The following is a 15849-nucleotide window of genomic DNA, read 5'->3' on the forward strand; positions in this document are numbered from 1 at the left end:
TCCCAAGGCAGAGGGGATAATCACAGGACTCATTTCATAAACTGGGCTTCTTCAACTAGAAGACTCAGACTTTGTCAAATAGCTCTGGATTTCCCCCCAATCATTTTGAAGAGTATTTCTTCCCTTTATTGTCGTGTTTTTCTGTTCCAGGCGCTTCTATAAGATGGGTATTAGAACTTCTTGATTTGTACTTTATGTCTCATAATTCCTTTCAGCTTTATTAAGATACAACTCACATGTTATTGGAGAAGGCAATGGCACCCACTCCAGTACTCCTGCCTGGAAAATCCCATGGATGGAGGAGCCTGGTGGGCTGCAGTCCATGGGGTCGCTAAGGGTCGGACATGACTGAGTGACTTCACTTTCACTTTTCACTTTTGTGCATTGGAGAAGGAAATGGCAACCCACTCCAGTGTTCTTGCCTGGAGAATCCCAGGGACGGGGCGGGGGAGCCTGGTGGGCTGCCGTCTATGCGGTCGCACAGAGTCAGACACGACTGAAGCGACTTAGCAGCAGCAGCAGTACATGTTATAGAATCTACCCATTGAAAGTGTACCATTTAGTGCTTTTTTAATATATTCACAAAGTGGTCCAACCATTACCACTCATCTTCATCGCCCTCAAAAGAACCCCTTTATCCAGTAACGATCATTCCCATGTCCCCCTAACCCATCGCCTCTAGTCCTAGGCACTGCTAGTCTACTTTCTGTTCCTATAGACTTTCCAATCTGGACATTTCATATTAAAAAAAAAAACCACACAACATGTAGCCGTTTGTGGCTGGCTTTGTTCACACAGTGTGATGTTTGCAGGGCTCACTGCAGTGCTGCCTGCAGTAGTACTCGCTTCCTATCACTTTTTATTGCCAAAGAATATTCCATTGTATTTCTCATTCACCAGTGGATGGAAATTAGGTTGTCCCCATTGTTTGGCTCTTATGAATACTGCTGCTATGAACGTTTACATATGGGCTTTTGTGTGGACGTATGTTTTCTCTTATTTGGGGAACACATTGCTGAATTCTATGGTAACTCTACATCTATCCATTTGAGGAGCTGCCAGACTGTCTTCCGGAGTAGCTTCACTGTTTCTCTCCCACCGGCAACACACGAAAGATCCCTCTTCTGCACACCCTTGCCAGTACTTGTCATTATTTCCCTTCATTCTTGCCACTTCTGTGTGCTCACGTGCTGTTCTTTTCACTTTAAAATCCTCCCCTAGGTGATTCCATCCTCCATCTTGGTGTCAAGCACTGTCTGTAGGGGAACAGTTCCTGTAAGTTCTCTTCAGCCCTGACCTCTCAGTGAGCCACTGAACCACGCAGTCCTTTTCCTCAAAGCACTTACGCCATTTGGAAATTACCCATTCAGAGTGCAATTACACGATGAATGCTCATCTCCTTCACTGGACTGTGTGTTCCAGGAGAACAGAGACTCTGCCTGTTTTCGATCACTGCTGTGTTATCAGCACGTGGTATAGCATATGGCACGTGTGCTCAAGAGATGCTTGTTGAACTGATGAATGAGTCAGGAGGAACGGTTCATGCGTGAAGGACCCTGTGGAGTCCTGGAGTCACTGGCTCTGAGATGAATCCTGGCTCTGATGTCACTAGCTGTGTCGAGGGCTCAGCCTGATGCCGGGCACTCTCTAAACCCTCAGAAAAGGGATCTTTCGCTCTTATTATTGTGGTCTGGTGTCTGATGCCCAATGTTACCTACTGCTTCAGGGTTTTCATGATTCCGCCACCTTGAGGGTTTGTTATGGGCCTACATGTTGGCTGGCTATCTAGTCTCATCTTAAAGGGTCTGGTCCCCCTCAATGGTCAGTCTCGCAGGTTAAGGGAGGGTATATCTTCCCTCCCAACACAGGATCATCAACCTCAGGGCCAACCCTCCAGGGTCCCAGGGCAATGCCTTTAGTGTATGGATACCTTTGCTGTGTACAGTCCCTCCTTGTAGGAGAAGAAGTTCAGCTTGTAATCTTTCTTTGAGGAGGACAGCACATCAATGTAATCAAGGCCCTTTAAGGTGACACTCAGGTCAGGCTTCTCTGGTTTCAGTATTTCCACAATGACCCGGAATCTGGGGGAACATAGGGGTGCAAGAAGAGAGGATGAAATGAGACAGTTTGCCCAAAGGAAAGAAGGCAAGGTACCTTGTCCACTCTTGATTTCACAGAAAGCATGTGGGTCCAGGGTTCTAACCTCCACACTGCCACTAGTAATAACAGGAACTACCACTTAACAACTCCCTACTATGTGCCAGGTACTGAGTCCTGCTCCACATGGGTTACATTACAAGCTTTTAGTCGCCAGTGTCTATAGGAGGTACATCTCGTTATCCTCTCTATTTTACTAGGGAAGAAGTTGAGGCGGAGAGAAGGAAGATGCCATGCACAGGTAACAATGCCGAGTTATAGGCAGAACTAGCATTCAAACGTGGGTCTGGGCCTTTATCCACTATGCCGAGCAGGTAGTTCTCTTCTCCCAGCCTTTGGCTCCTTTTCCATAAAAGAAGGGGACCTGGCTGGCCTCCAGCTCCTCCAGCTTCTTTTCTCTCTGCAAGTACAAGATCTGAGGATCTGGCCAGTGGCTGATGTGATACGACAGGGCTCTCAGTAATAACCACCACGATTATCATTTTGACAATAATAACAGCTAACATTTATTGAGCACTTATTTTGTGCCTGGCGCTCTTCCAGGAAATTTACAAGGCGTCAGCTGCTCACAGGCAGCCCTGAACAGGACACGCTCTGTGGGGCGCAGGTCAGGCAATGCCTGGCAGCAGCACAAAGGGCCAGACTCGACACTGCGGGTCCTCCCTCCGTCCCCTCTTCATCCCCCACCTATTCTCTCACCTCTGGGGCTTGTTCAGCCAGTTGGTGACTGGCAGGAGCTCAGTGTAGGGTGTCTTACATGGCACTTCACGGTAGATATTGGCCACAGCCTTGGGGAGCTCGGAAGTCCCGTGCAGCATGTACAGCCAGCCAGTCCCATCTGGGAGGGGGAAGAAGAGGGTGCCCTAAGAGAAGAACAACAGTGGAGAGCGTGACACAGAGCAGCCTTTATCAGCTACCTCTCAGGCATGGCAGCGACACAGGATTAACGAAGTTATGCAAATAGGTTTAACACTTTTGGAAAGTAGCTTCATAATATGTTTCCAAGAGTCATAAACATGTTCACATGTATTCGAACCAGGAATCTCATCCCAGGGAACTTACTGAAGAAAAATCCCTGCAGAGGAAAAAGTTATACATAAACGTGTGCGCTCAGTCACTCAGTCGTGACTGACTCTTCGTGACCCTTTGGACTGTAGCCCGCCAGGCTCCTCTCTCCAAGGGATTTTTCAAGCAGGGATATTGGAGTGGGTTGCCATTTCTCCTCCAGGGGACCTTCCCAAACCCAGGGATTGAGCCAGTCTTTTGCAGCTCCTGCATTGCAGGCAGATTCCTTGCCACTGAGCCATCGGGGAAGCACACGTATATTAGAATCGCTTCTACTGATGAAAATTTAGAGATAACTTAAACATCCAATAACTGGGGGTGTTAAATAAATTATGGAACTGTCATTCAATGAAATATTAGTCAATCAGTAAAGATGATTATCATGAAGATTATACAGCTCAACAGAAACATGCTCATGATGTGATGTAATGTGAAAGTAAGCAGGATGCAGAACTGAGGATGCTGTGAGGGCAGCCACGGCTGTCTCTGAGTAAGGATTGGTAAAGAAGACAGAAGAAAACAGTTCTTTTTTTGTGAGGGCAGTAGAAGATTGTGGCTTCCTTTTTTAATCTTTATCACAGTCACCTTGATGTTACTTGTGCACTTAAATTAAGTATTAATTGCTTGGTGCTTCATCCAGGACTTCATTTCAGAGATGAGCCTCTGGTTCCAAGAGAAGCCCCTCAACATGAAAATACATGGACGAAAAGGGAAGCTTTGGTCTTGATGAGCTTTGGACACAGTTCCCTGTGGTTTCCACATTATTTGTAGGGTTCCCCCCTTGTCCTAACGTTCTCTCTCCCACAGCTCCTTCCTCCAGCCATGCCAGGAAACCCATGTGGGAGGTGGGGCTCAACCCACCTGATGTTTGCGGCTCTCCACGTTCATGCTGCGGGGCCGGTAGGTGATCTCATAGGGCTTGTTTTGCTGGTGAGGCTCCAGGGTGATGAACTCGGGCCCCTCCCAGTGCTCACCCTCAATAATGGGGTGCAGATTCCAGGTCTGGTTGCTGCGGTTCGAAAGCATGATGGTCTGTGTGTGCTTGGAGCGCACCTGGCAGGTGAAATTCACCACCTGGAAGAAGATGGACACCTCACGCAGGCAGCGGAATTTACAAGTCTGGGGTTCAAAGGAAAGTTGATACACACACACACACACACACACGCGCACACACACACGCATTTGGGAGCTGTCAGTATAGCAATTTTTTTTTTTTAAAGCCAAGAAACTGGATGAGATCATCAAGAAGTAAGTGTATTTAGAAAAAAAGAAGGAATTTTAGAACCAGTTCTTAAAATCCTACACGCTCCAATGTTAAGAAAAACCAGAAGGGGAGATGAGAGGCAGCAACTATTAAAGTGGGAGGAAAACCAGGAGAGGGCAGTATCCTGGAGGCCACATGATGAAGGAAGTGCTTGAAGGACGAGGGCCTTGTTCAACGTGTTCAAATGCTATTGACAAGTCAAGTAAGATGAGCAGTGAGAACTAGCCATTGAATCTAGCAACATGGACAATGCACTGCTATAAAGGGAATCAAAGAGTTCACCAAGGGGATGAGAATAGTTTATCAATAGACCCACACATATATGATCAATTGGTTTTTTACCAAAGTGCAAAGGCAATTTAGTGGAGAAAGGACAATCTATTAAGTAAATGGTTCTGGAACAACTGGATATCTGTGTACAAAAAATGGATTTTTTGAATTTTGATCCATAATCTTATACTACATACAAAAATGAACTCTAAACAGATTGAAGATATAAATTCAAAACTTATGTCCTGAATATACACAGAGCTCTCAAAACACAGTAAAACAAGAAAACAAACAACCCAAATGAAAATGACTTGAACAGATACTTCAATAAAGAAGATAGATGGATGGCAATGAAGTACCTGAAAAGATGCTTGACACCATTAGCCAGGGAAATCCAAATTTAAAACCACAAGATATCATCAGGTACCTATTAGAATGACTAAAATTTTAAAAAAACCTGACCATATCAAGCATTGGCAAGGATGTGGTGCAAGTAGAAACGTCTGAGGTGGCTGATGGGGACATAAGATGACAGAACCACTTTGGAAAACAATTTGGTAAGTTCTTAAACAGGCAAACGTGTACCTACCCTATGATCCAGCCATTTCACTCTCACATATTCACCCAAGAAAATGAAAGTATATATTCTTGCCAAGACTTGTACATACACATTTATAACATACTGCATGACTCCAGGTACACAACATTGTTGAAATAGCAAGAGATGGAGCTCAGGTGTCATTATGACCGTAAGCAACGTTGCCAGGAGCTATCAGGTCTCCACTGCTAGGGCTTCTAGCGACAGGGTCAGCAGAGGTTAACCCAGGTGTCACCCTTTACTTACAGAGCTTATGGCAGAATGTGATCTAGCCAGAGATGTCAGTATAACCTTCCTTGAGAATAAGATGCTTGGGTTGAGAGTTGAAGAATAAATAGGAATTAACTAAATGGAGAGGGGAAAAGGAGTATGTCAGCAGTGGGAAGAGCACGTGCAGAGGCCCTGTGGAGGAGGGAGCAGGTCTGCATGTTTGATGTGGGCACTGAGGACTGTTTGAACAGAGTCTGACTGAGTTCTCTTGTGGGGCTTGCTGGGCCATTCCACTATTGATCCATCTATTGGTAGCACCTACTGACCTCTTTTACTGAAGGTGGTCCCACGCACACTCCAGACAGGGTTAGGCTCAGAGGACTGCCTCCCTGGATGAAGCAGAGCAAGTTTTTGTGGAGAATCTCCTTGCCCACCTCGGTAGGATGGTAAATCACTTCAAAAGAAACCTCCATGCCTGCGGTGATATAGCCCTCTTCTGGGCTGATGGAGAACAGAGGCTCAAGTTTTTTGGTATCCCATTTGAACCTTTTCCAAGACAGGAGACAAGAGAGACAGTTTATTAATATCCCGGTGGTATTCTCAGTGCTGCTGAGAAGAGAGACTGTGTCTGGTTTTCAGGTGGGAGGTTCACCCCCTTGTGCCCTTCCTGGGACCTAGGAGAAGGAAGACTGCCAGGAAAAGCCGCGGTGTGGGACCAAGGCCAAGTCATCCCTGGGTGCGACCTCTTCACTCTCCCTAGGGGCCGAGAAGGGTGGAAAGTGGTGCATCTTATCTTTCTGTCCACAGTGACACCCAAGGGGGGAGCATGTGCGTGAACACATTTAAGTGGGTGCCTGAGGTCACACAGCTAGGACGTGGTCAGGCCAGGACTGGAACCCTCCCGAGCTGGTAGCCATGACCGATCCCTGCACTGCCTCTCGGGTCTGATCCAGGAGGGTGGAGACAATCCCTTCACATGAGAGCTGCCCCTGATCCTGGTGGCCCTGGGACCTGCTGGCCCTGTGGTCACCCCTCTGTGGTCTGGCCCTTGGTCCAGGCAGGATGGTGCAGACCAGTGCTTCCAGTGCCAAGGCTGCCACATCACAGCTTCAGGGCACTGTTCCCCTGCAGCTGGTGTGAAGGGCGTCCCCTGCAGGTGGGCAGTGTGCAGCAGGCACGGCTGTGGCAACGTGCTGAATGGTGACTGGGCAAGCACCTGCTGGTGGGCACCACTGTGGAGCCTTAACTCCATCTGTGGCATGGGGACCACCAAATGCCCACTTTAGAGGGTCCTGGGATAGTTGACGGGAACCCAGGCCCAGGGGACTCTCCTACCTTGCACCCACGTCACCCGTGTTCAACATGAGGATGCGACGCGTGGCTTGTGTCTGACACACGACTGGTCCAAAGGGAAGATGCTCCTGGTCCAGGGAGATCTCCAGGGCCTGGCAGCAGCCGCTGATGAGGAAAAGGGGCCGCAGGAGCCCCATGCACTCCATGAACACCTCCTCGGAGAAGGGAGGGACACGCTTTAGTGGGGCGAAGGTGACTTCCAGCTTCTGAACCTCTTTGGGCTTCAGAGTGATGTTGCGGAATGGTGACAAGGTGATGACCTGGACAAAACGACAACAAGTCTCAGCAGCTGAGGGCGGGGGACTCCTGGAGCTCCATTTCCAAGGTCCTGCTATGAGGATGGATTACTGAGTAAACGTAAGAATGAACTGAATGAAGGAATGGATACAGTCCATTCTCAAGATGAAATACATCTGGTCCCATTTCAAAGGGCCATCCAAACACTGTGAGAGGAAGCAGGCAGCCGGAGCTTCCTTTTGGTCCAAGAAGCCCACTTCTAGGAGTATATGCTCAGCAGAGAGTCATGGGTGCACACAAAAGTTTGTTAAATGAATATTACAATGTTGCTTATAAAATAAAATAAAATTAAAAAACAGGAACACCTGAAATGAGCAGAAATAGAGGCCTGGTTCATCTACGTAATGAAGGTACAGATGAACAAATGAAACAATGTTTAGGAGTTACTGGTAGATGGTAAAAGCAGGCTTCAAAACAATCTGAAAGTTGGTAATTTATTTTTAAAATGTGTAGGAAAAACAGGGGAAAGAAAGGTACAAAAATGTTAAGTGATTATTTCAGGGTATGACACTATAGGCCAAATGTTTTTCTTTGTGATTTTCCATATTTTTCAAATTTCCTGTCATGAAGATGTATGTGTATTCACTTGCACCCAGATCTTCCGGATCCTATCAAGGGCACTTCTGTGTGTCACTGTCACCCTCTAGAGGAAGAGGCTCTCCAAGCTGTGGTTTTCCTACATGCAAAAGGGGAGTGACAGGGGCTCCCCTATACCGTTTTTTATGAAGGTGATCAGACAGGGAGAGCACTTGGAATGGCCTGGCCCACGGAAGCTGCCTGAGAATCGTGAGGTGCGGAGGCATGAAGACGCTGCTGGGACCCTGATCACGAACCTTGGTTTCCTGGAGTTCTGCCGAGAACATGACTGACAGGTTAAATGTGAGCTGGGCTTGGCTGTTGTTCATGATGGAAACCATTTTTTTCACCACCTGTCCAGGTAGGATGGCTCCTAACTTCAAAATCTTATTGGCTGGATCTAGGACTAAAATCTGTGGACCAGAAAGAGAGCAGGGAGGGAGGGAGGGGTCAGAAGTTAATGAGAAAGAAATATTTAAAAAAAATCTATTTCTGCTTTATTGACTATGCCAAACCTTTGACTGTGTGGATCACAATAAACTGTGAAAATTCTGAAAGAGATGGGAATACTAGACCACCTGACCTGTCTCTTGAGAAATCTATATGCAGGTCAGGAAGCAACAGTTAGAACTGGACATGGAACAACAGACTGGTTCCAAATAGGAAAAGGAGTACTTCAAGGCTGTATGTTGTCACCCTGCTTATTTAACTTATCTGCAGAGTACATGATGAGAAACGCTGGACTGGAAGAAGCACAAGCTGGAATCAAGATTGCCGGGAGAAATACCAATAACCTCAGATATGCAGATGACACCACCCTTATGGCAGAAAGTGAAGAGGGACTCAAAAGCCTCTTGATGAAAGTGAAAGTGGAGAGTGAAAAAGTTGGCTTAAAGCTCAACATTCAGAAAATGAAGATCATGGCATCCGGTCCCATCACTTCATGGGAAATAGATGGGGAAACAGTGGAAACAGTGTCAGACTTTATTTTTTGGGGCTCCAAAACCACTGCAGATGGTGACTGCAGCCATGAAATTAAAAGACGCTTACTCCTTGGAAGGAAAGTTATGACCAACCTAGATAGCATATTCAAAAGCTACTTTGAATTACTTTGCCAACAAAGGTCCATCTAGTCAAGGCTATGGTTTTTCCTGTGGTCATGTATGGATGTGAGAGTTGGACTGTGAAGAAAGCTGAGCGCCGAAGAATTGATGCTTTTGAACTGTGGTGTTGGAGAAGACTCTTGAGAGTCCTTTGGACTGCAAGGAGATCCAACCAGTCCATTCTGAAGGAGATCAGCCCTGGGATTTCTTTGGAAGGAATGATGCTAAAGCTGAAACTCCAATACTTTGGCCATTTCACGCGAAGAGTTGACTCATTGGAAAAGACTCTGATGCTGGAAGGGATTGGGGCAGGAGGAGAAGGGGACGACAGAGGATGAGATGGCTGGATGGCATCACTGACTGGATGGATGTGAGTCTGAGTGAACTCCGAGAGTTGGTGATGGTCAGGGAGGCCTGGCATGCTGTGATTCATGGTGTCACAAAGAGTCGGACACGACTGAGCGACTGAACTGAACTGACCCTAGTGAGGCAAGGGTGGTTCCCTCTCTTCCTGTGTCCCTCATTCTTCACACTGGATGGGCCTTTGCCTTCACTCACTCAACAAACATTTATGTGCATAAAATGTGCACTAAACAACTTGTTGCACAATTACATACTTACGGCTGGGTTCAAAGACGTTAAGAAGGAAAGGCTCGGGGTACAAAGGGTTGAGCCAGTCTGAGGATGAGGGAGGCCTCCCTGAGGAAGGCATGCTCACACGGGGAGCTGCTGGAAGGGTAGCATCTGGATTTAAGTCAGGGTGGCGTGAGGCTGCACCCCGAAGGAGGAGACAAGCTGTGGCAAGGCCCTGAGTTGGAGGGAGTGGCCTGGTCAGGCCTGTGGCTGGGAGAGAGGTGGGGAACACAGGAAGATAGTTTGGAGGGGGATCGGGTGTTTTTCTGGCAGAAGTGGGAAGCCAGTGTAGCCTGGAGTGCTCCCATCAGATGGGTATCATGTGAGTGTGCCCTGGCTCGCTCCTCTGTGGAGAGGGACTGGAAGAGGGCAGGAGACAGAGCCGTGAAGAGAGAGAGATGACCATGGCAGCAGAGGTGGGAAAAACAGATACACCTTAAAGTCCCCATCTAAAGCCCTGATCAAAGTGCTGGCCTGCATCAGGCTGAGATCAGGCTGGACCTTGCCCTCTGGGATGGTGTGACCCACAGAAACAGCACCCACGAGTCACTGTTACTTGACCAGTCAGTAAACAGCACCCCTCCCCCTAACGGAAAGATGGGCTCTGTCCATCCCGCCCGCAGGCTTCCATGTTGTCTACAAAGGTAAGAGTCTCTGGCCCCAGCGGGTAAGCTCCTGGAGGTCAGAGAACTCGTTTAAGTCTCCTGAAAGCACCTGACATAAATGAGTGCTGAGCGAGTGAATGAATGAACACATGAAAGGAACCATGACATCAGAAGAGACCCCGCCACTGGCTTGGGTGAGACACACCAGGTGGCCCGATCCTGTGGCTCCCCGGGATTGATGGAAAGGACGCCAGGAACACACCCCTCCCATTTCCTCTTGGTTGCTGAAATGTCCCATGCATTGCTGAGGATTGCAGAAGGTCTTCAGTCTTCTGAAACTGCCTAATAAATGCAAAAACTCCCACCAGACAGACACGTGAAATGTATACTGGACATGGGGAAGAAAGGATAAGTGGTAGAACCAGACCATCCCCTTCCTGCCAGGAGCACCTGGTTAGAAGGAAGGCCCTCAGTCAGACGGGATCCTGGGAGTTGGGGCTGGCTGCGAGTATCAGTCTATGTGGTCTTAGGGAACTATGGCCCATAACTGAAACTTACGTCTGCATACAGTGCTTCAAACAAACCTTGACTGTAACCTGAAAACACTACGTGCTCTCATGTGGGAGGAAGAGGACTTGCTTGGGATACTGCATCTGATAGTCTCAAACTTCTCCAAGAAAAAGAATGCTTCTGCAGTGCCTGTGGTTACTTGTGTCCTTTGATACGGGAACATTTGGTACTGGCGAGATCTATGTGGTTCTCTTGGGTCTGATCTGTCTTGATGGGACTGGCTGACCTCTGACAGAGCAGCCAGGGGGCAGGAGACATGGAGTCGGAGGAGTGTGGGCTCGGGTGGGCAAGGTGGCTGAGAAGGGCAAGGGGGGTGGTGCCAAGCCCGATGATCCCCCCAGCTGTCGCTCACCTTCATTTCCGTTCCTTTCCCTTTGATTTCAACTACTTGCTGCGAGAGCCCATTGATTTCAAAGGGGATGAGTTCTCGATAACTGATAGTTTCTCGAGGATAAAAGATGATAGGGATCTCCAGTGTCTTTCCTGGCTTTATCACATCGACTCGGAAGTTCACCTCGAGGTGGCTGGTGTTGGTGTACAAACAATCCAAGCTGGAGGAAATCAGAAGGAAGCTGTGTGAGCTCTCGAATGGCTGACATAGAGGGAATGAGCCCCTTGCTTCTCTGAGCTGGACCCACTGTGGGATGTCCTGCCGTGTTGTCCTGGAGTTGGAATTTCAGGGCTGGAAGGGACTGCAGCAGTGGTCCAGCCTACAGTCTCCTGGGCACGACTGAGTCACTTCCCCCAGATCACATCCTGAGACCTTGGCAGAACCAGGCCTCAAAGGCAGTCTCATGACCTTTTACCCAGGGCTCCTTTCACTCTCTCACCCTCTCTTCCTTGATAACGCAGCTCATGTGTGGTAGCTTCCTGGACGAAGGGTGTGCTTCCAGGAGTAACTGGGTGGCAAAGCATGGTGGGGAGGAGGATGTGTCCAGAGTCAGACAAGAGTGTGGACCCAGACTCCAGCCCCAACTTCCATGTGGCCTGAGGACAGTTACTCAGCCTGTCTGGGTCCCTGTTGCCTCATCTGTAAAATGAGAGTAGCGACCTCTTTCTCATGAAGCTGCTGTGAGGATTAAACGAGATAAAGTGACTAAATCAGCCACTACAGGCACAGAGGAAACATTCTAGAGGTGAGCTCTTGTTATTATTATTACTAATAGCTCAACTAGAAGGGACCTTCAAAGATCACGTCCACCCTCCTGCATCTGTGGGTGGGAGGCACCTAGACCTCCATTACAATCCCTCCTCGTCTGTCTTCCAAGTTATTTAGAGAAGGACTCTAGCTAAGGCAGTAAATAGAGTATAATGCCTAAGACAAAGTAAGAGTCAGATTCAATTAAATTAGGCAAGAAGGAATACAGGCAGGTAAGATTTTAAATTCGTATTTAAAATTACACGATACTCCTGTAATGTAACATTCGGGAGAATCGTCATCACCACCGGTATCACTGCCACAAAAGTAGCCGCAGATAAAAATAGCCGAGCATTTCCTATGTTCCAGGCACTAAGTACTCTCTCTAAATGAGCTAATGAATCCTCCTAATAACCCATGGGGAGGTACTATTATCATCTCCCACTGCAGGCAAGGAGATGGCGGCACCGAGAGTTCATAAAGACCTAAATGCAAGGCTGGATGCTATAAAACTCTAGAGGAAAACACAGGAAGAACACTCTTTGACATGAACCATAGCAAGATCTTTTTTGACCCACCTCCCAGAGTAACGAAAATAAAAACAAAAATAAACAAATGGGACCTAATTAAACTTAAAAACTCTTGCACAGTAAATGAAACCCTAAATAAGATGAAAAGACAACTGTCAGAATGGGAGCATATATTCACAAATTAAGCAACAGACAAGGGATTATTAGTCTGCAAAGTATACAAACAGCTCATGCAGTTCAATTAAAAAAAAAAAAAAACCCCAATCAAAAAATGGGTGGAAGACCTAAATAGATATTTCTCCAAAGAAGACATACAGATGGCCAACAACACATGAAAAGATGCTCAACATTACTAATTATTAGAGAACTGCAAATCAAAACTACAATGAGGTATCACCTCACACTGGTCAGAATATCCATCATCAAAAAATAATACGAACAATAAATGCTGAATAGGGTGTGGAGAAAAGGGAACTCTTACACTATTGTTGGGAATGTAAATTTATACAGCCACTATGGAGAACAGAATAGAGGTTCCTTAAAAATCCAAAAATAGAACTACCCATATGACCCAGAAATGGGTCTACCATAGGACGCCTATGCATAGATACGGAGAAAACCATAATTCAGAAAGATAGGGACTTCCCTGGCAGTCCAGCGGTTAAAAGACTTCACCTTCCAGCGCAGGGGATGCAGACTTCATTAATGGCCAGGGAGCTAAGAACCCACATTTCTCATGGCCAAAAAACCGAAACAAAACAGAAGCAATACTGTGAAAAATTCAATAAGGACTTAAAAAAACACAAATAGACAGAGGAACCCCAACGTTCACAGCAGCACTACGTACAATAGCTAGGACCTGGAAGCAACCTAAATGCTCATCAACAGAGGGACGGATAGAGAAGATGTGGTACATAGGTACAATGGAATATTACTCAGTCATAAAAAGGAACAAAACTGTGCCCTTTGCAGAAATGTGGATGGACCTAGAGACTGTCATACAGAAAGAGAAAAAAAAATCATATATTATATGTGGAATCTAGAAAAATGATGCTGATGAACATTTTTTGCAAAGTGGAAATAGAGACACAAATGTGGAGAACAAACATATGGATACCAAAGGAGGAGGGTGGGTGGGATGAATTGGGAGATTGAGATGGACATATACACACTACCATATATAAAACGTAACCAATGAGAACCTGCCGTATAGCACAAGGAGCTACATTAAATGCTCTGCAGGGATCTGAATGGGGAGGAAATCCAAAACAGAGGGGATGTATGTACACATACAGTTGATTTACTTTGCTATACAGCAGAAACCAATACAACATTGTAAAACAACTATGCTCCAATAAAAATTAATTTTAAAAAAAAAGGCAAAAAAAATTTCTTGAGGTCACACAGCTAGGGAAGAACTGGGATTTGAACCTGTGCTATTTGATATTTGATATGGTAGCCACTAGACATGTGGCTATTAAATTAAAATTAATTAAAATAAAAAATCCTGTTCCTTGGTGGCGTTAGGCACATTTCAAGGGCTCCATAGCCACATGTAGCTACAGGCCGCCATATTGGACACTGCAGATAGACAATTTTTCTGAAACTGAAGTTTCAGTTCAATTGCAGCACACTGATCTAGAGAACTTTTAATAAACACAGGTCTCTGGGCCTGTCTCTGGAGATTCTGTTTTGTTAGGTCTGGAATAGGGCCCAGAAATCTGGATTGGAACATTCGACACAGGGATGGTACAGAGAGGCTGGATTTGAATCAGAGGGCTAAGGCTCAGTATGCTGCTGCTGCTGCTAAGTCACTTCAGTCGTGTCCGACTCTGTGCGACCCCATAGACGGCAGCCCACCAGGCTCCCCCATCCCTGGGATTCTCCAGGCAAGAACACTGGAGTGGGTTGCCATTGCCTTCTCCAAAGCTCAGTATAGATCTGCCTTTTATTGCCAGGTCACTCGCCCAAGAAATTAACTTTTTAACTCTCCAAATCTGAGTTCCCACATTTATTATGTGGGGAAAATAAAAGCAAGTCATCAAGCCTCTTGTCAGGTCACCTGGCATTGTCCTCCTCACTTCCAGAAGAGGATTTTTTTTTTTTTTTAAGCAGAGTAGTTCATGGCTATCCAAATATCAGTATTAGAAGTGAGGAAAGGATACTCAGGATTCATGCCCATCTGTGCTAGAGGCTCTCTTATAATCTTTTCTCTGTCTTGGCAGGACCTCAGCTGTGTGGAGGCTGTAGGACCCGCAGGAGTGGCAGAATCATCTGGAAGCTCTGGGAAGTCTGCTTACCTCATAGCTGTCTCCTCCTTGTTTGTGACAAGCAGGGTTTGCTTGTATGGGGGCATGCCAGCTTGGTAGATGAAGCAGGTGCCAAAGTTGTAGCTGGTGAAGGAGAAATGGACAGCTGGGCTCACAGCAAAGCCTGAGATGGTGCATGTAAATGTTGGACCGTGGCTGATCTGTCGGGGAGAGAATGTCCAGTAGAGATGACAGGGAGAAGTGAGAGAAAAGGGCCCTTACACCCTCAGGTGAAGGAGGGAAGCAGTCAGGTGCTTTAAAAGAATTCAGGTCCCAGGACTCCATGTGCAGAATCTCTACAGAGATTCTGATTCAGAGATTCTGATTCAGGCTCTAAGTTTCTTTAAGGAAACCAAGGTGGATGATTCTGCAACCAGGCTCCACATTGGCTCTTGAATCATTGCAGCAATAATTCAGCTCAAAGGCAGAGGGGTATGCAGAGACCTGTCAGTTCCCACCCAACATCTGCTTCCTGGGGCTTCCTCATTAGCAGGACTCCAATTGGCTGCCAACTTGCCTGGGAAACATGCTTGACTTCCCATCCTGCCTTGCAGCTAAGGGTGGACATCGGACACAGTTCTCAAGACAGAATGCCATGAGTGCGTTCAGTGTCGGACAATATTAAATGCCTCACCTTGATTTTGAGTTCCAGACCCTTCAAGACACATTTCTTTAATGGCCGGAAAGACAGGGAGGCGTGTGCACTCTGCCCCACGTCCACACTGCCGTCGGTGGGTGAAAATTCCAAGTTCTGCAGCAGGGATCTGGGGCCAGACAGCTCCGCCTGGAAGCTGAAGTTGAACTTTCCAGTGTTGATAAAGCTGAATTCACACTGGACACACTCATTCAATTCCACCTGAGTGAGAACAGAGCTGTATGTTGAGTGAGTGCAAACCATGGTTCCCTTCTCTGGAGTCAGGGTATGTAACGTGTTGGGGGAAATACCCTTTGGGAAGCAGCGACAACCCATGGTGTTAGTGAGCTGAGTGAGTATCATTAGCATAATGCAGCCAGAGTCCAGCAGGAGCTACAAAGTGCTGGAGTCCTTCCTATCTGAAGAGGAAGATGACAGCTGAATTCTTAGAGATCACTTAGGAGGTAGCAAAACCTCCTTCCTGTATGTTTAAGATAAGCATTCTTCCCCTTCCCTACCATCTCTCTGCCCCCTGAA

At 46.9% G+C, this 15849-nt stretch overlaps 1 protein-coding gene across 1 annotated transcript in view; it reads right to left on the minus strand.

The window, feature by feature from the left end:
* HYDIN (HYDIN, axonemal central pair apparatus protein) overlaps nucleotides 1-15849 on the minus strand; it is a 474307-nt gene that overhangs the window by 7785 nt on the left and 450673 nt on the right. The window contains 9 exon segments of the mRNA XM_010850902.1: nucleotides 1931-2081; nucleotides 2857-3020; nucleotides 4084-4296; nucleotides 5891-6110; nucleotides 6900-7177; nucleotides 8048-8203; nucleotides 11054-11252; nucleotides 14670-14839; nucleotides 15313-15534. Of these exon segments, the coding sequence (XP_010849204.1) occupies nucleotides 1931-2081; nucleotides 2857-3020; nucleotides 4084-4296; nucleotides 5891-6110; nucleotides 6900-7177; nucleotides 8048-8203; nucleotides 11054-11252; nucleotides 14670-14839; nucleotides 15313-15534 (1773 nt within the window).

The sequence above is a fragment of the Bison bison genome, unplaced genomic scaffold, assembly GCF_000754665.1.
Source record: "Bison bison bison isolate TAMUID 2011002044 unplaced genomic scaffold, Bison_UMD1.0 scf7180017864297, whole genome shotgun sequence".
NCBI lineage: Eukaryota > Metazoa > Chordata > Mammalia > Artiodactyla > Bovidae > Bison > Bison bison.